This window comes from Eriocheir sinensis, chromosome 5 (assembly GCF_024679095.1).
Source record: "Eriocheir sinensis breed Jianghai 21 chromosome 5, ASM2467909v1, whole genome shotgun sequence".
NCBI lineage: Eukaryota > Metazoa > Arthropoda > Malacostraca > Decapoda > Varunidae > Eriocheir > Eriocheir sinensis.
The window spans coordinates 20,142,911-20,163,614 of NC_066513.1; the positions used below are offsets into that span (position 1 = coordinate 20,142,911).

At 44.0% G+C, this 20,704-nt stretch overlaps 1 protein-coding gene across 2 annotated transcripts in view; it reads left to right on the plus strand.

Annotated features, from left to right (window-relative positions):
* The window catches only part of LOC126985068 (dual 3',5'-cyclic-AMP and -GMP phosphodiesterase 11A-like), a 191,903-nt gene that overhangs the window by 144,182 nt on the left and 27,017 nt on the right, over positions 1-20,704 (plus strand). For both annotated transcript variants that reach the window (XM_050839444.1, XM_050839455.1), the window contains exons 5-7: positions 6,479-6,643; positions 15,542-15,842; positions 19,824-19,961. In XM_050839444.1, coding sequence (XP_050695401.1) covers positions 6,479-6,643; positions 15,542-15,842; positions 19,824-19,961 — 604 coding nt within the window. The remainder of the gene's footprint in view (positions 1-6,478; positions 6,644-15,541; positions 15,843-19,823; positions 19,962-20,704) is intronic.

Genomic DNA, 20,704 nt, shown 5'->3' on the forward strand with positions numbered 1-20,704 from the left:
GACAAAGGTGAATTAAGACAAAGGAAATAGAGCAAATAAAGAAGAGAAACAGATAGAGAAGGAAAAGAGAAGAGAAATGGGAGGAAAAGAGATGATGAAGAGAGAGTAAGATGAAGCAGGAAGTAGATAACGCGATTGGAGGTCATAAATAAAGTTTAAAAAAAAGGAGGAAGAAAGAGGGGGCAAAAAAAATAAGTCAGTACTCTCAGCTCCAAGATTTATGTTTTCCAATTTCAGTTTTTCCAGATAATGTAAGATTCAGCGTAACACTTTCATTTCCTCGTCCCCCACTTTTCCTCCTCCTCCTCCCCTTCAATCCCCTCCTCTTCCCTCTTCCCTATTTCTCCCTTTTTCAACTTTCCTCCTCCTCTGTCTAATCTTCTCTCCTCGCTCTTCTTCTTCTCCTTCCCCTTCCCTCCCTATTCCTCCTCTTACATCTCTCCCTTTTTTCTCCTTTCCTCCTCCCTTGTCTTACCTTCCACTATTTTTCCTCTTCTTCTCCTTCTCCTTCCCTCCCTATTCCTCCTCTCATATCTCTCCCTTTTTTCTCCTTTCCTCCTTCTCTGTCTAACCTTCCACAATCTCTCCTCTCCTTCTCCTTCCCCTTCCCTCCCTATTCCTCCTCTCCCATCTCTCCCTTTTTTCTCCTTTCCTCTTCCTGTCTAACCTTCCACTATCTCTCCTCTCCTTCTCCTTTCCCTTCCCTCCTTATTCCTCTTTTCCTATCTCTCCCTTTTGTGTTCTTTTCCTCCTCTTCTGTCTAATGTTTCGCTCCCTCAGATACTTTCTCCTTCTTTTCCTATTCCTCATATTCTTTTCCTTCTCATTTTATATCTCCTTTTTCCTCCTTTCCTCTTTTCTTTTCTAACCTTTAACTCCCATGTATTTTGTCTCGTATATTTCCTTCTTCCCTCTTTCCTCCCCTTTCCCTTTCCTTATCTTTTCTTTTTTTCTCCTTTTCTCCTTCCCTGTCGAACATTTTACTCAGTCTTTTCACTCTCTCCCTATTCCTTCCCCTCCTCTTTCCTTCTCTTTCTCTTTTCTTACTTTCTTCCTCCCGCCTAGAACAGTCTACTTCCATTCCTTTCAATCGCCCAAATGTTTCTTCCTCCTCCCTTCCCCCTTTCTTCCCCTTTCTTCCCCTTTCTTCCCCTTCTCCCTTTTCCTCCCCACTCTTCTTTTCACTCTCAAAGATACTTCTTCCGTCCTCTTTCCCTTCTCATGTCTTCCTCATTCCACTCAATCTCTCCCATTTCTCATGAATATTGCTCTCATATTTCTCTTTCTCGTCTCACTATCCACCAGGTACTTCTCCTCCATCTTCCTCCTCCTCCTCCTCCTTCTCCCCTTTCCTATCCCTCCCTTCCTATTCCCCTCCTCCCCTGTCTATTGATCTATCCTTCCTACATCCATTTTTCTCCTTCTAGTCTCCCTGTTCTTTTTTTGTGTGTTACCTCTCATCCACTATTTGCTCTTTTTTCGTCTTTTTACTTTCTCTCATATTTCTTTCTTCCACTTCTTACCCTCCACTTTCTTCTCCTCTCCTCTCTTCTCCTCTTTTTACTTTCTCCCTCAGTTCTCTTTCTTCCACCTCTTACCCTCTCTCTCCCTCTCTCTCTTCTCTTTACTTTCTCTCCTTTCATCCAAGTCTCCCAGCCCTTTCTTCCACCCCTCTTCCACCGTTTGCTCTCTCTTCTCTCTTTGTTTTCTCCCACACTCCTCTTTCTTCCACCTCTTACCCTCCACTTTCTCTCCTTTCATCCAAGTCTCCCAGCTCTTTCTTTCACCCCTCACCCACCGTTTGCTCTCTCCTTTTCTCTTTACTTTCTCCCACTCTTCTCTTCCCTCACTTGTTCCCGCATCTCTTAACTCTCACCCCATTCATCCTCTTCCTCATTTCCTTGATTTATCTCTTCCTTCTTTTCCTCCAATTGGCGCCATAATTTCCTCCACCGTTAAGCCTCACCCCTTAACTTTCCTTATTACCTGTTTCCTTCACGTCCTCTTTCCCTTAGCTTTTACCTTCCTCCCCTCACTTACCACTTTTCCGCTTACCTTCCTCCTCCCTTCACCACCCTTGCCGCCTTCATCCCTTTTGCCTTACTCCTCCCATTCCCTTTTTACCTTCCCTTTCCTTCCAGTTACAATCCTCCCCTTTTTGTGGTATTTAGTCAACCCATTTTCCTTCTTGCCCTCCCTTCCCTTTCCCTTTCCTTACCCTTTTCATCCCTTTTGCCTTCCTCTTCCCTTTCCCTTTTTACCTTCCCTATCGTTCCAGTTACAATCCTCCCCTTTTTGTGGTATTTAGTCAACCCATTTTCCTTCTTACTCTCCCTTTCCTTTCCCTTTCTTTACCTTTTCCAATCACATTCCTCCCCTTTTAGTGATATTTAGCGAACCTATTTTCCTTCTTCTTCATTTTCCTTCTAATCTCCTTTTCCTTTCCTTTTCCTTACCTTTTCCAGTCACATTCCTTCCCTTTTAGTGATATTTAGCGAACCTATTTTCCTTCTTCATTTTCCCTCTACTCTCCTTCCCCTTTACTAACCCTTTCCAATTACATTCCTTCCCTTTCTGTGATATTCAGCGGACCCATTTTTCGCCTAACTCTCCTTTCGTTTCCAATAACAGTTCTCCCCTTTTTTTGTAATATTCAGATAAGTCTTCTCCCTTCATCGTATTCTTTTTCCCTTCGCAACAAACCACCACCACCACCAATATTTCCTCCCCTTTCTCCCCTTTTTTTCTAGCTCCCTCTCTCCCTCTTCCCCTTTGTCTAACACGAATACATACCATTACAAAAAGTACTCTACACCCTTCCCTTATCTACCCTCCTCCCCTTCTTCTCCTTCATTCACTCCCCTTCCCACTTCCCCTACCCTCTTCCTCTCCCCCTCCTCTCTTCCCACTCCTCTCCTCCCCCTCCTTCACTTACTCCCCCTTCTACCCTCCCCCTCCTCCCCCTTCTCCCCTCCCTTTCCTCCCCCTCTTCCCCTCCTCCCCTCACTTCCCTCACCACTTCCCCTCATGACACGCAGCCCCGCCTCTTCCGTGCTTTGTTTCCCCTCACATGACCCACAAAAAACTCTCAAGGGACCCCTCCTTCCCCCCTCTTCCTTCCCTGTAATTCTCGTTCCCTTCATTCCCCTTCTTCTGTTATCTTCCGTATCACTCTTGCACCCTGTTTCCATTTTTTTCTTTCTTTCTCCCTTTCATTTTTTTCGCTTCGTTGTTGTTGTTTTTTTTACCTACCTTTTTTCTTTCTTCCTGTCTTTATTACTTCTCTATCTTCTCTCTTTCTCCATTTCCTCCTTCCTTAAGTCCTCTTTAGTCATTTTTTCCTTTTTTTTTCTTTTTGCGCCTTTCTTTTATTTTCCATTCCCTCTCCACATTCCTTTTTTTCTATCCCTCATTTTCTTCTTCCTTGTCTTCGTTACTTGTCTTCTCTTTTTTTTGTTATCTGTTCCATCCATTCTAACGCTCCTTCTTTCTTTCCTTCTAATGCTCACCTTCCCGTTCTTTTTCTTCGTTACTTCTCTTCTGTGTGTTATTTCTATTCTCTGTTCTATCCCTTCTCCCCTCTTCCATTTTTTCCCTGCTAACACCCACCATCCACTTTCCCTTCACCGTTGCTTGATTCTTCCCTTTTTTCCCCCTCTGTGTTTTTTTCTTCTTTTCTGTTCCACTTTTCTATCTCTTCCACCCCTCCTTTTTGTGTATTTCCCTTCCTTTGACCTTCATTTCTATTTTCCTTCCTTCTTTCATTTATTCCTTCTCCCCTTTCTTTCGTCCTCTCTGTCTCCCCCATTCTTCGTCCTTAACTTCTAATCTCTCTCTCTTTATCTTCCTTACCTTTTTGTTATTTTAATTTTGTTTTTTTCTCCTCACAGCGTTCTCCTCACCCTCCCTCTTTCTTTTCTCTTTTCCTTTCTTTCTTTATTAAACACCCTAACATTTTTTTTCTCCTCTCTCTCTCTCTCTCTCTCTCTCTCTCTCTCTCTCTCTCTCTCTCTCTCTCTCTCTCTCTCTCTCTCTCTCTCTCTCTCTCTCTCTCTCTCTCTCTCTCTCTCTCTCTCTCTCTCTCTCTCTCTCTCTCTCTCTCTCTCTCTCTCTCTCTCTCTCTCTCTCTCTCTGTACATAAATTAACTCATTATTATTATTTTCCTTTTGCTTTACCTCACATCATTTTCTCCCTCCATCCCTTCCTTCCTCCCTTGCTCCCTCCTCCATCACTTTCTCTCCCTTTATGAAACAAGCAAACAGATCCTTCCTTCTCTCCCTCCCCTCTCCCTTCCTTCTCTCCTCCCAGCCTTCCTTCGCCCTTAACCCTTCCCTCCATGCATCTCCCTATCCCTTCCTCTCCTCCCTGGTTCTCCCTCTCCCTGTCTTTACTCTCCCTTTCTTTCCCTCTTCCTTCCTTTCCCTCTCCCTGTCTTTCACTCTCCATTTCTTTTCCTCTCCCTCCCGTCACTCTCCCTTCTTTTCCCTTCTCCCTTCCCTTCTCTTTCTCCCTGTCTTCCCCTCTCCCTTCCTCTTCCTCTCTACGTGATTCAGGAACAGGAAATGTATCAAACGGATGAATGAGAGAGAGAGAGAGAGAGAGAGAGAGAGAGAGAGAGAGAGAGATATTTGCCTTGATGCATGGGAAGTAATAGAAGATAATGACTCTGGGCTCATTCCACCCATTAACTCATGCCATTATTCTCCCCCCCTTCCCATTCTTATCCTCCCCTCCCCCCCTCACTCTCCCCCTCCCCCTCCTTCACACCAGCTCTCTCTTCACTCCCTCTCTCCGCAAACTCTCCCCTCCTTACTCTTCTCTTACTCCTCTGCCCTTTCTCCCCCCTTCCCTCTCTCCCCCTCTTACTCCAGCACTCCATCACTCCTTTCTCTCCCTCACTCAGACTTTACCTCCCTTCTTACTCTTCTGTTACTCTCTTCCCCTTTATCACCCCTCCCCTCTCTCCCCCTCTTACTCCAGCACTCCGTCACTCCTTTCTCTCCCTCACCCATACTTTATCTCCCTCCTTACTCTTATGTTACTCCCTTCCCCTTTATCACCTCTTCTCTCTCCCCCCCCCCCTTACTCCAGCACTCCTTCACTCCCTTTCGCTCTTTCTCCCTTACCCAAACTTTATCACCCTCCTTACTTTTCCCCTCATTCCCCTCCCCCTCATTCCCCCTCCCTTGTCCCCTCACTTAAGTACTCCTTCACTCCCTTCTGTTCTCTCACTCACACAAACTTTCTCCCCTCCTTTATTCTTCTGTCACTCCCCTTTCCTCTCACTGCCCCCTCTTTCTCCCCTCTCCTCTCCCCCTCACTCCCTTCCCTCCCGTCCCTCGCCCAAATTCCCTCCCCCCTCCTTACCCTTTTGTCACGCCCCTCACCCTCAGCACCCACTCCCCTTCCCCCTCACTCTAGTATTCCCTCCCTCTCCTTTCCCTCCTCTCCCTCACCCAGACTATTTTACCTCCTGCGTTCTCTTCCCTTATTTACCTTTCTCTCCATGATTTTCCTCCGTTCTGTCGCTAATAACCACGCAGGGATTCATATATCACACACGCACACTCACACACACACACACACTCACACTCACACGCACACGCACACTCACACTCACACGCACACACAATCTAAGGTCAGAGGTGAGTTGTGTGGTTATTTTAAGATCCACGGGAACGATATAGAACGGAAGTGGAGTAAATATGGAAGAGAGGAGGGAGGAAGGGGGGACTGGAAGAAAGGTGTGAGAGGGAGGGAAGGTAGTGGAGGGATAATGAGGAGAGGACGTGAGGAAAATGAGGGTAGGGAGGGAAAATGAATGGAAGGGTGAGAGAAAATATAAAAGAGGAAGAAAAAAAGGAAAAAGAGGGTATAAAGAGAGAGAGAGAGAGAGAGAGAGAGAGAGAGAGAGAGAGAGAGAGAGAGAGAGAGAGAGAGAGAGAGAGAGAGAGAGAGAGAGAGAGAGAGAGAGTATTCGTCATTAGGAGCCCAATGAATATTCCTCTAATTATAGCCTAGAATAGTTTCCTTGTTAAGAGCTCACACGTTACCTTCACTAATTAACTAACCCTGCTTCCTCCTTCTCCTCCTCCTTCTCCTCTCCTTCTTCTTCTCCTCCTCCTCCTCCGTCTCCTCCTTCTCTTTCTCCTCCTCCTTCTCCTCCTCTTCCTCCTTACAGCCCCTTGCCACCCCCACCCACTTTCTTGTCTACCATCACCTCCACCCTGCTTCCTCCTCGTGCTTTTCCTCCTTCTCCTCTCCTTCTTCTTCTCCTCCTCCTCCTTCACCTCCTCCTCTCCCTCTCCTTTTCCGCCTCCTTCACCTCCTCCTACTTTTCCTCCTTCTTCTCTTCCTCTTCCTCCTCCTCTTCCTACTTACAACCCCTGTCCCCCTCACCACCACTACCACTCCACCACCATTCTTATCACCCCCACCCCCACCACCACCACTACCACCACCATTCTCCTCCTTCAGGATGGTGGAGTCGCCCTTCTCCGGGGACGACGAGTTGTCCCGCCGCCCCAACTCGAAGCGGTACCTGCGCCACAACTTCGCCAAGAGCAAAAGCAAGAGCGTCTTCAGGACCTACGAACCCTCGGCGGCGTCTGCGGCGGCGGAGGCACGACGGAGCAGCTTCAGGTGAGGGGAGGGGGAGCGTTACAGGGGTGCCGGGGTGAAGAGGAAGGGTGTGAGTGGAAAGAGTGGGAGGGGTGAAGAGGAAGGGGGAGAGTGGAAAGAGTGGGAGGGGTGAAGAGGAAGGGGGAGAGTGGAAAGAGTGGGAGGGGTGAAGAGGAAGGGGGAGAGTGGAAAGAGTGGGAGGGGTGAAGAGGAAGGGGGAGAGTGGAAAGAGTGGGAGGGGTGAAGAGGAAGGGGGAGAGTGGGAGGGGTGAAGAGGAAGGGGGAGAGTGGAAAGAGTGGGAGGGGTGCAGAGGAAGGGGGAGAGTGGAAAGAATGGGAGGGGTGAAGATAAAAGGGGGAAGATGGCAAGAATGTGAAGAATGAAAGCAAGAAAAGGGAGGGAATCACAATAGAAATCAAGCATAAATATGAGGAATTTAAAAGCAAGGGAGTAAGGGAGCAAGGGAAAAGAAAATTAACAGAAATGTGATAGATGGAAACAAGAATGGGGATGAATGAGGTTGGGAAAGGAAAAACGCATTTGGAATGGGAGGAAGGAAAACAGAAGAGAGAGTGAAGAAGGAAAGGATAAATATATAATTGTGAGCAACTGAAAGGAAGAAGAGAAGGGAGAAGGGGGAAGGGATAAATGGGACAGAAATGTGAGGAATGGAAGCAAGTAAGGGAATGAGAGAAGAAGAGAAGGGAAAACTGGAATGTAATGTGAGGAGTCGAAACAGGAAAAGGAGTGAATTATGAAAGGAAAGGAAAATGCAGGAGAAAAGGAGAGAGGAAAAATGAAGGGGACATATTAATTAATAAGAACCTTAAAACCATAAAAGGGAGTGAGTTGAGGAGGGACGGAAAACAACAACAAGAACACTGGCCATATACCGCCCCCAGTTATCATTCAGCGGGTAACCTCACAAGGGCAAGACGAAACAAGAGCGGTAACACAAAAAAGTCTAAAAAAGAGTAAAACACAAATAACAGGGAAAAGAAAACTCAGAGTGGAATAGGATGAGAATGATCTGTATGGGGAGCATCAAAGGGGAATGGGATTGAAAGTCGGAAGGGGGGCGGATATTGCGAAGGTAGAAGGGAGGCAGAGAGGGACAGGGAAGGGCAGGGAAGGAAGGAGTAGGGCGATGCAAGGAAATTTGAAAAGGTAGGAAGAAGTAGGGAGGGATATGGAGAGGCAGGGATAGGAAGGAAGAAGCAGAGAGAGAGATAGGGAAAGGCAGAGGAAGATAGGAAGAAACAAGAAAAGAGAAAGGAGGATAGAAAATACCAGGGAGAAGTAAGGAGAAGCAAAGAAAGGCAGGGAGAGAGTAAAGGAAAGATTGGGAGAGGGAGAGTAACCAGAGAGAGGCAGAGTGGGTTAGGGAAAGGAAGGAGAGGTAGGGGGAGGCAGGGAGTATAGGAAGAGAAAGGGAGAGATAGCAAATAGAAAGGGTAGTCAACCAGAGTGCTTACCTTTTCGTGTTCAGGGAGTGAGAGGGAGTTGATGGTGTTTTCTCTCTCTCTCTCTCTCTCTCTCTCTCTCTCTCTCTCTCTCTCTCTCTCTCTCTCTCTCTCTCTCTCTCTCTCTCTCTCTCTCTCTCTCTCTTAAAAGGTAAAAAAAAGGTAAAAGGAGAGAGAAGGAAAAAAAGAGAGAGAGAGAGAGAGAGAGAGAGAGAGAGAGAGAGAGAGAGAGAGCACATTACCACCTTGCGTCTCCAGGTTAGAATCAGCTGGTCCTCCTTCTCGGAACTTCCCATTAACATAAGTAACTGGCAACACGAAGCTTTGGAACGGAGAAAAACGAAGATAACACGAGACGAGAAAGTTTGGACTCGTGCTCGCGTGGGAATGTGACTTGCTGGACTTTGCACATCGAAAAGGAAATTAGAGAAAGAGAATAAGAAAAGGAAGGAGGAAAGGAGGGATATGAAGAAGCAGGCAAAGACAGAGAGGGGTATTTAGAAGAAGGGAGAGATAAGAAGAGGAAGAGAGGGGTATGCAGAGGAAGGGAGAGAGAAGTGGCAGAGAGGAGTATGGAGAGGAAGGGAGAGATAAGAAGAAATTGGGAGGGGTATGGAGAGAAAGGAAGAGATAAGAGAGGCAGAGAGGGGTATGGAGAGGAAGGGAGAGATGAGAAGGGACAGAGGGAGGGATATAGAGAGGAAGGGAGAGATAAGAAGAGGCAGAGAGGGGTATGGAGAGAAAGGGAGAGAGAAGAAGAGTCAGAGAAGGGTATAGAGAGGAAGAAAGGGGCAGGAAAAGACAGAGGATAGAAAAAAGCTGGGATAGGGAGAAAGAGGCAAGAAAAGGAAAAGCAGGGAGGGTAGATAAACGCAAGAGAAGGCAGGGAAAGGTAAGGAAGAAAGATAAGCAAGGGAGAGGTAGGGAGAGGTAGAGTGAGTAAGGGAAAGACAGGGAGACAGGTTCGTTCCGCTGTATTTATATTTTTTTCTTTCTCTCTCTTGGTCTAACGTGTATTCTAATTCCAATAAGCGATGCCCACGCTGCGAAACTTTTCCCATTCAGTGAGCCGCGGGAATGGCTGAGTCCGGAAGAAGTGGCGGAAATAATTGAAATTCCCTTTATTTGCCAGCTTAAAGGCGGAGAGTAGCGCGTTTTACCTATGGAAAAGAGAATAAGAGAAACTCATCACCTCCACCTGACTGACGTTCCTTCTTCGCGATCAATTATTAATATTTTTTCATAATTATTTTTATTGTCATCATCATACTTGTTCTTAAATGTACCTTGACCGACATCGGTAATCAATGGAGGAACGAATAAACACCCCCCCCACCCCTCACCCCCCTCATACACCCTCCACCACATCCCCCCCTCACACCCACACCATTACCCCCCACACACCCCACACACACCGGCACCCCCCTTTACCTACAACCCTCCACCACATCCCCCCTCCCTCACACCCACACCATTCCTCCCCCCGACACCCCCCACACACACCGACACCCTCCCTTTACCTACAACCCTCCCCCACATCCACACCCACTCCCACATCCACACTCACATCCCTACCCCTCCATCCACAGCCCTGCCCCTCTCCTAAATACACACCCTCACCCACACCCCTATCCCCACCCACACTCACCCCTACAACCTTTCCCCCTACCCCCCGCCGTGAAATAATAGCCCTCCCCGATGCACAGAGACACACGAGTGGCCGTAAATATCCCATCGACCGCCGCCCCGCCCCGGACCGACACAAAGGTACAGACACAGCTATACGAACGCGCGGCTGATTGGCCATAAACTGAAGGCTAATTTTAAACTCAGGTCACTGAAAAAACGCGTGTTTGCGGCGTTATTGATGGCACGCAAACTCAATGAGGATAAATACGCTGGTGAAGAATGTTTTTGGTACCTCGTCGATAACAAACTTTGGACTACGTGACTACTTACTATTTTCACTGCTCGTGGGTAACTAAAAAGACGTTCATATTGATATTTGCCACTGAATTTATTGACAGTAAATATCTAGCGGGCTCTTTATTTATTTATTTTTTGTCCTTATTTCCATGACTGTAAAAGAATAAAAAATGAATGCAAATGTTGACTAATATAGCACAGCGTCGACTACAGACGGAACTATTCATAACTGCAAATGGATTAATAAGAAAGGGTTAATAAATTCAATTGAAGCTGAAATTTGAATGACGCGTAATATCCAGGTGAAGAATAGATTCCAAGACCACATCGATCACAGACCATGACCTACATTCAGCAACTTATAGAAATTCATATCTTAATTTTGAGGTATTGATACTATTATTCGCCATTGGAATTAGAGCAACGTAAATAACATGTAGTTGAAGAAAGACATATTAATACGGCATCGACCACAGAATATGAGTTACCTTTGACTAAAGATAAATTAGGGGACTGATGGTGTGGTATTATTTGTCACTAAAAATGGAACAAAACTAATTATGTCGTTAAAGGAAGAGATATTAATACTACATTGATTACAAAACTAGAGCTACTTTTAACCAGAGATTAATTAGTTAGTAGAAGTTGACAGTATAATTAGCTGAAACCCACACACACACACACACACACACACACACACACACACACACACACACACACACACACACACATACACACATAAAAAAAAAACTAAAAAGATGATAGCTACGTTTTTGCATTAAGGAAAGAGAGAGTAAAAAAAAATCTAATCACAGACAAACCCGTTATCAGGCGTGGATGATATTTAGCTCCCAAAATAATAATATAAGGTAAATAATAAACACGAGCCGTACATGTATCCGAATATCCTCTAGCTCAACCTTACCTGCGTACCTGAGCGTTCTTAAAGGCACAGGGGAGGAGAACATCTGGGCTGAAATTAATTAACCTGCTCACCTGGCTTCCGGAGATGAGAGAGAGAGAGAGAGAGAGAGAGAGAGAGAGAGAGAGAGAGAGAGAGAGAGAGAGAGAGAGAGAGAGAGAGAGAGAGAGAGAGAGAGAGATATTTATGATTGAAGTCTCGAAGTTTTTCTCTATTTATACTCCCTGAAGAAAGAAGAAAAAGCAGAAAAATGATGATGACAAAGACAGAAAAGAAAGTAAGAAAGTAAAAAAAGAAGGAAATAGCATAATGACGTAAAAATATGATGTTTGGGATATTAAAAAAAAAAAACTCTTGGAGGTAACGACATTTTGTGGGTATCAGATTATTCATTTAATAGGTGTCAAAGCATTTCCTGGTATTGGTGTTAATATGATTTTTTTTCTATTTTGTTCTGTGATATTAATTTTCAATCCCATCAACACATTTGCATCATCATTGAACTCGCACACATCAGTTATAAGCTTGTTTCATCACGGCCAACACACACACACACACACACACACACACACACACACACACACACACACACACACACACACACACACACACACACACACACACACACACACACACACACACACACACACACAGACACACACAAACAACGCATACCCACAGGTAGATAGATAGAAAAGTAAATGGATAGATAGATATTTTACCGACACAAACACACAAACACAAAAATAGATAGATAGATAGATGGATAGATAGATGAATAGATAGATGGATAGATAGATATTTTACCGACACACACACACACACACACACACACACACACACACACACACACACACACACACACACACACACACACACACACACACACACAAACACACATTTTTTTTCACCACTCACCCCCCTTCTGTGTCTCCGTCAGAGGGTGGGTATACAGGCTTCAGCTCGCGGTGCCCTAAACACCCACGTAGCCCAATAAAAGAGAGAGTATACGGTAGGAAAAGTAATCCCAGTGCATGACAAAGCCCCTCCCACCTGTCCCGCCCACCTGTCTAATCAACCACTTGCCCCACCTGGCTCCCTGTCCTCGTGCCCACCTATTGTCTCTTCCACTTAACCTGCCCCCACCTGCTTCTCCTTAACTCACCTGCCTCTCCCACCCACTTCTAGCACTCTCACCTGTCGCCCTTCCTCCCCTCCCTCACGTGGAGCTTACCTGGCGTACCTGTTAATAATTTCTCCACCTGGACATCTTAATGACTTGGAGCTCCCCATTCCGACTTGACTAATGGTTTGCGTGTGTGAGGGGATGTGAGGGGTGTGTGAGTGGGGATTGTAGTGTGTGTGTGTGTGTGTGTGTGTGTGTGTGTGTGTGTGTGTGTGTGTGTGTGTGTTTGCTAGTACTCTTTAAAACACAGACTAAGACGAGGACTGATTGAATTGAAGGACTTTTATAAGGTTTTCACGCTTCACTTTTTATTTTTCTTCGTGTTCTTTCACTACAAGAGACAAAGAGACAGACAAACAAAAGAAACAGCAGCGGTACAATAGACAAAAAGACAGACAAACAATAGAAAAACAACAGAAACAACAGCAGCGGTGAAAGGGACAAAGAGACAGACAAAAGGACAAACAAACAACAGACAGAGGACGGAAACAACAGGAGCGGTAAAAGCGACAAAGAGACAGACAAAGGGACTAACAAATAACAGACAAAGGACAGAAACAACAGGAGCCGCGACACCATTTTTTTCATCTCATTACCAGAGGTTTTCACCGCGTTCATTACCAGTTAATTATCGGCCGTCACAATTTGTAGTGCATTACCGCGGCTCGTTGTGAGAATCTATTACTTGATTAATTATGAGAATCCGATGGTCACGTGATTAGTTTTGAATGCATTTTTAGTATTGGAATTATTTCGCTGACTGTTGTTTTGCTCTCCATTAGAAAAAATATAATCGCTGGGGAGTAAATATTTTTCAATGATTATTTAAAATGCTGTTTGAATACACTTGCAATTCATTATCGGAGCTGCATTTTATTGTATTTTTCCACCACCTCTACAAAGTCATTTTAATTATACTGTGAAACCATTTATTTATTTTTTCCCTAGTTGTTTTTTTAGCATTAGGGATTTATGCACTTTTTTTCTTTTTGTCTTTAGTGAGCCTGACGTCATAAGGGCATATTTTAAGACGTCTAAGTATTAGCTAACGTCACGAAACTGCCTGCTGTGACAAACTGCTCTTTCTCTCCATCACTTTTTTTTTCTTTTACCGCTCGACAATGTGACTAAAAGTATGACGAAGCTATCCTCCTCCTCCTCCTCCTCCTCCTCCTCCTCCTCCTCCGCCTCCACCTCGCCGATCGTGCCACATCGCATCTTCACCAAAACTAAATCTGTGTTATCCGCAGCAAATAAAAGTTTTCTCTCTGTCGAATAACCTTTCCGCAGTAAACCGGCTTCCTGCAAACCCTCTTGTACCCTGTCCCTTACACCCCCCCCACCCCTCACCTTTTTGATGTGTGTCTCTGGTGTTCCTCGTCCTCTTTGTCGCTCTCGTCGTCCTCTTCTTCTTCGTCCTCGTCTAGCTCCTTTTTGTATTTATCCTCCTTGGCTTCCTTGTCCTCGTCGCCTTAGTGTTTGTGTGATATCGTAGTCAACTCTTCCCCTCCGTCTTCCTCCCCTCTATTCCTCTTTTCTTCTTCCTCCTCCTCCTCGTCCTCTTCGTGACTGTAATATCGTAATCTACTCTTCCCCTCCGCCTTCCTCCCCTCTATTCCTCTTTTCTTCCTCTTCCTCCTCTTCCTCCTCATCCTCACCCTCTTTGTGTTTGTGTAGTATACGTAATCCACTCTTCCCCTCCGCCTTCCTCCCCTCTATTCCTCTTTTCTTCTTCCTCCTCCTCTTCCTTCTTGTCCTCGTCCTCTTCGTCTTTTATTTATATATGTGACCTACTTGTCCCCTTCGTCTTCTCTCCTTCCCTCCTCCTCCTCCTCCTCTTCCTCCTCCTTCTCTGCTTCCTGGTGGTACCACAAAGCCACAAGGAAATAAAAATATCTATAAAAAAAACAAGCTCACTCTTCACACCCACGCTATCTTAAAATCGTCTTGGGCTGCGTTCAGTGGAGGAAAACGTTCCCTCTTACTCGCCTCGCTAGCCAATCAGAGCACGCCCTTCAGTGTCTCCTTACATATGATTGGCTCTTGAGGCGGCTGAGGGTGAAGTTATTTGCTTGCCGAACGCAGCCTCGCCTAATGGTCCACGTCAATGCCCTCCCCTCAGTGGTTGGTGGGTCTGCTGGTATGTATGTATGTATGTATATGTATGTAAGTGTGTATGTATGTATGAATTCATGTATGTTTGTGTTAGTTTCCCTTATTTGTGTGGATTTATGTACCCTGTATTTCTATTTATCCATTGTTTGTTATTTTTTGTGTTATATGTAAAAAATATTGTAGGGTTCTCTTAATGTTTTGTTGTTGTTTTTAATTGTATTACAGTTATTATTATTGTTATTAGTGTCATTCTTTACTGTTATATTTATTATCATAATTGGCGTTTATCCTACAGTAAATACCTTTCTATCTGTTGTCTTTATGGTTGTTATCTAATTATTATCGTTATTGTTCTTCTTCTTCTTATTATTATTATTATTATCATTATTATTATTATTATTATTATTATTATTATTATTATTATTATTATTATTATTATTATTATTATTATTGTTATTCCTATCATTACTGTTGTCATTAGTTTGTTGCGTATAATATTTTGTTGGTGTGTATGTTGAACATGAACTTACTTTTATGTGATTGATTTCTTGAGCAGCCACAGTTTGCTACCCAGACTCCTCCTCCTCCTCCTCCTCCTCCTCCTCCTCCTCCTCCCCCTCCCCTACCCGTGATCCTCGGAGTCCTGGGTTCGGCAGCGTCCTGTGGCTGTTTGTTGTCACGCTCGGCTCAGACTAATTGTTCCTCTCTCCTCTCCTCCTCTCCTCTTTCGTCTCTTCATCCTCTTTTTTTCTACCCACTTCTTTTTTGTTGTTGTTGACTTTTTACGTCCCGGTCACTTTTCTCTGTCCTATCTATCTGTTTTATCTTTTTGGTCGTTTTCTCGTTGTTCTCTCTTCCTCTTTTTTTTCGTCTCCTATATATCTTTTCATTTGCTTCCATTTTATTTTCCTCCTATCTCCTTCCATGTTTTTCTTTTTAATTTACTTATGTATTTTTCTTTATTTGCTTTCTGATATTTCATTTTCTTTTCTTCTCTTTTGTCCTCCTCTCTCCTTTATTAAATTTCGTCTTTCTCCTTTCCTCTCTCGTAAATTGCTTCTCTTTTCATTCTCTCCCTTTTATCTTTATCTTTTGTTTCGATTTCTTATAATAAATGTTTTCTGTTTTCTCCCTCCTCCTCCTTCTCCACCACCTCCTCCTCCTCCTCCTCCTTTTCTTTCTCTTCTTCTTCTTCTTCTTCTTCTTCTTCTTCTTCTTCTTCTTTTTCTTCTTCATCCTCTTCTTCTTTTACCAACTCCTTCTCCTTCTTCACTTTCTCCTCCTCCTTCTCCTCCTACCACCACAGAGCCATGAGAAAGTACAGCTCCCTTCCACCCTCATCGAACTACATGCTCTGTCTTCTGATCGAGTCGAAGGTCCGCCTGCCACGCTTCGAGAGCACCACGCTAGACCACAAGAAGGAGTTGCGGTCCAATGACGAGAAGGACTTTTTCCTCAACATCGTTAAGGACATCGCCAACGACCTGGACCTGAAGAGCCTGACGCACAAGATCATCGTCAACCTGCGGGTGCTGATGTGTGCTGACGGCGCCTCGCTCTTCATTGTGCAGAACACGAGCGCCGGGAAAAAGGTCCTCGTCTCAAAGGTAAGAAGGGAGATTGGGAAGAGGGGGAAGGGAGAGGGGAAAAGAGGTAGGACAAGAGGGAAGGAAGGAAGGAGGGGAGACAAAATTGAAAGGTATGTCTTTTGTATAGGTAAGAAAAGGAGGGAGGGGAAAGGAAGGAAGAATGGAGATGCGGTGAGAGGGATGGAAGGAAGGAAGAGAGAATAACGGGAAGGTACTCGTTTTGGTGGTAAGATAAGAGGGTGGGAGGAAAAAAGAGAGATAGGGAGGGAAGGAAAGAAAGGAGGAAGAAAAAGAGACGGATAGAAATAGGTAAATAGATGGAAGATGTGAGAATGAAAGGAAGAAAGAAAAGAAGGAGAAAAGAAGGGAGGTAAAAATTAAAGGGAAGGAAGGAAGAACGAATGAATTAAAGAAGGAAGGAAGAAAGAAAGGAAAGAAGGAAGAAATGGCAGAAAGGAGAGAGTGAATGAAAGAAAAACCATCTGTGTGTGTGTGTGTGTGTGTGTGTGTGTGTGTGTGTGTGTGTGTGTGTGTAACAGGGCTCTCTAAATAACAGGATCCTTCACGCGGCAACACAATGAAGGTCAGGTTAACACGGAGGGAAAAGGGAGAACACGAAACCCAAAGTGGAGGGGCGGGAGAGAGAGAGAGAGAGAGAGAGAGAGGGAGAGGGAGAGGGAGAGGGAGAGATATAGATGGAAAAAATAGATAGAAGTGAAGGAGTCGTAACGAGGATATGCAAAAATGGATAGATTGAGAAACCCCCCAAAAAACTGCAGTTATATTCAAAAGTGGAAAACTGGAAACCAAAAAAATACCCCCCAAAAAATGTACATAAAGACAAAAAAGAAAAGAAAAAGGAAACCAAAAAAATACCCGAAAAAAATGTACATAAAGACAAAAAAGAAAAGAAAAAGGAAACCAAAAAAATACCCGAAAAAAAAGGTACATAAAGACAAAAAAGAAAAGAAAAAGGAAACCAAAAAAATACCCGAAAAAAAAGCTACATAAAGACAAAAAAAGAAAAGAAAAAGGAAACCAAAAAAAAAAAAAAAAAAAAAAAAACTCAAAAAAAAAAAAAATTAAAAAAAAAATAAAATTTAAAAAAAAAAAAAAGAAAAAAAAAAAAAAAACATAAAGACAAAAAAAGAAAAGAAAAAGGTTCACATCAATATTAAAGGTGAAATATAATGTTCCTAGTATGAAAAGCAAACCTGCAAGAACACAAAGATTATCCAGAAACTAAAAACAAAGCAAATAAAAGACTACATGGAGACAAATAATAGAGAAAAATACCTCTTATATATCCAAGCCAAAGGTGAAAGAGTAAAGCCCTAGTATGAAGTTAATAGAAAAGTTAATAGAAAAATAATAAAGAGAGAAGAGGCAATAAACAGGTTAAAAGGCGAGACGTTGCCGAACAGCTGCCAATAAATAGATCAAAGTTAAGAAGGACAATGGCAGGACACGCTCACAGGATTAGCGGCGCCTTTCTGGAACGCCTCAGCGACCTTTTTCCTGAGACGCGCTTGCTGACGGTGCTGGAGGAGGAGGAGGAGGAGGAGGAGGGGCTAGGAGAGGAAGAGGAGGACGAGGACGAGGACGAGGAGGAGGAGAAGGGAGAAGAAAAAAAGAAGAAAAGAAGAAAATTAAAAAGAAAAAGAGAAGAAGGATGAGGAGGAGTACGAGGAAGAAGAGGAATCATGGAAACATGGAAATGCAGGCAACAGAAAGTCTATTGGCTCATTACGAGGTCGCCCACTTTGGTGATTTAATCTGCTCTACAGCCACTTGGGGCTTGAGGAGCAGATGAAAGCACCTCGATATTGAGGAGCAGATACATAGGAATACATAGGAAGAACAGACGCCAGAAGACCTGGCGGTTTATTGCGTAAAGACTTGAAGCTATTAATATTCTGTGAGCTAACTACTGGCGGTGTGAGTCTGTTCCAGTGATCGACGACGCTATTGTTGAAATTCTTTTTTTTATAAAAGCTAGTATTCTAATAGCTAGTTTCTTTACATCGGCTTCGTAAGACTAGTTACTAGATTCTAAACGGGTAAAAATCCTTTTAACTGGACTCCTCACGATGGGGTGAGATGTAGTTTCAGGGGTTACAGGTAGAGGTTTGATCCTCGTTTAACTTCGGTACGGGTGTACGCTCCAGTGCCCTGTTAACCTTACTGTTCCCACACCTCACTCATCAGAGTCGTCTTCTCCAATGAATCCTTTGATAGGAGGAGGATGAGAAGGAAGAGTAGGAGGAAGAGAAGGAGGAAAAGGAAGAAGAGGAGGAGGAAGAGGAGGAGGAGAAGGAGGGAGAAGAAAAAAAAAAGAATTAGCAAGAAAAAAAGGAGATGGATGAGAAGAAGTACGAGGAAGAAGAGGAGGAGGATGAGAAGGAGGAGTAGGAGAAAGAGAAGAAGGAATAGGAAGAAGAGGAAGAAGAGGAGGAGGAGAAGGAGGAGAGAGGAGGAGGAGGAGGAGCAAAATTGGTAGCTGCAGAGATTAGGGACGAGGGGGAAAGTGCTTAATGGCAAATGATTAAAGGAAGATTGAATAGTTTTTTTCTTATTATTATTTGTTCCTCTATGACTTTTTTTCTTTTTACTCACACTCTTCGTTTCCTTCCTCTCTACTTTTCCTCTTTACTATACTTATCAATTTCCTCTTATGATTCCTTAAAGACTATCACATTTTACATTACCAGGTTGAGCCTCATAGTTGTATCCTTAAGTCTGGTAAATGTAGGTCCATGAAAAAAAAAAAAGAGGTGTAGAGATTGATTCGAATATGTTGTAGCGGACGAGTGTATCAGCTTGAATAAATTGTAGTGAGCTTGAATGCAATAGAGAGCGTTCACTTAGAAAAAAAAACTTATTACTGATTTCAAATAGGAACAGGATATGGTTCTTAGTGTGTTGTAACGTGTGTTGATTGATTCCTCTTACGTCAGTGTTATTTATTACCAGTATTCTTATATCCTTGCACGTGTATTGGCTTTCTGTATCAGTATCTAACTATCTATCTATCTATCTATCTGTCTGTCTTTCTATCTATCCACCTTTACCCATCCAACCTTCTACGCTGACTTTTCACCTGACCCAACGCTATATATTTCTCTCCCCTTCTCCACCTGCATCGTTCCCTCACCGGCGTTCCTCCTCTCGTCTCTATCTCTCCCCTCTCGCATGTCTTTTTCATCCCCTCACATGTCACCCACTCATCACACCTCCCTTTGCCTGCCCTACATACCTCTATCTATTCCACGTGTCAGTTTTCCCGCCTCATCTACCTGTATTTCACTTAACCTGTCTTTTGTCACCTGTGTTTCCTGGTTATATTTTCTTCTAGCCGTTATTTTCTCCCTTTACCTGCCTTACAATCCTCTATCTCTCCCACTTGTCAGCTTTCCTCTTTGATCTACCTTTTTTCTTTCTCTAAACCTGTCTTTTGTCACCTGTGCTACCTGGTTTTATTTCTCCCATTTATTATTAACTTCCATTTCCTATGACTTTTTCACCTGTCAGTTCTCCCTTCTCACCTACCTTTATTCCACTCACCTGTCCCTTCTCTTACCTGTCCGCTACCTGGTTTTAATTCATCCACTCATCATCATCTCTACCTGTGTCTCCCCTACCTTACCACTCTTTCACCTGCCGGTTTTCCCCTTTTCCCTCTTTATTTCACTCACCTGTCTTCTCTCTCACCTTTCTGCTACCTGGTTTAAATTAATTACTCCATCACCATCTCTCTCTACCTGTCACTCCTGGACCTTCCTCTGTCTCTTCCATCTGTCAGGTTTCCCCTCTCATCTGCCTGTATTTCCTCACCTGTCTTTTTCTTACCTGTCTGCTACCTGGTTTTAATTCATCCTTCCATCATCATCTCTGTCACTCCCCTACCCTCCTCTATCTCTTCCACCTGTCACTTTCCCCACTCATCTGTCACTTCCTTCATCTCTCACTTACCTGTCTCTCTCCCCCTCTCTCCCCCAGGTGTTCGACGTCCACAGTGGCACCAATATCTACCCCGCCACCACCGAGGACAACGCCATGGAGGTGCCCTGGGGGAAAGGTATCCTGGGCCACGTGGCTGAGACGGGGGACACCATTAACCTCACCTCAGCCTACCAGGTGAGTCCAGGTGGGGTGAAAGTGATTAGGGTGAAACGTCTGGGGGTGTGGGGGGGGAGAGGGGATATGGGTAACTGATGTGTTTGTTTTGAATGTGTGTGTGTGAAATTATCGTTCAGAAGAGTGATGGAAATGCATGTTACATAAATTCTGAGATCAATTAGTGAGGAATGGATAGTCGAGACGAGAGACTAAGTGTGTCTGTCTGTCTGTCTGTATGTATCTGTTTGTCTACCTATCTGCCTACCTATATCTGTCTGTGTGTATGTAGGCTGTCTGTTTGTCTGTCTGACGGCCTAAATATGTGTCATCCTCTAACTGTATGCATTTCTGTGTGTTTGTTTCTGTGGTAAAGTTTATCATTACCTCTTTTTATGTTGTGTGAGTGTTTGTGGAGAAACATGAGGTCAATGTATTTTACCAGAATCATGAAACGAATTAATTATCCCCAAAAATAGAACGGCTTTATAAATTGAGAAATAAACCCTTTGTTTTAAATATCATGTAAAGTGAATTCTCCGCTGCACACTTAAGCTTGTACATGGAAACGAGGGCGCGGTGATGAAATGCGAGGAACGGGTGATAATAATGAGAGGATTAAAGCGTGCGGGAAGCGTCATAAACACTAATCCATGGCAGCTGTAATCCGACTTATCCGGATGTTTGGAAGGCACTTGTGTCATGAAAATTATGCCGTACATGTTAACGTTGCTCGCCCGTGTTTAAAAGATATAGTGCCTTGT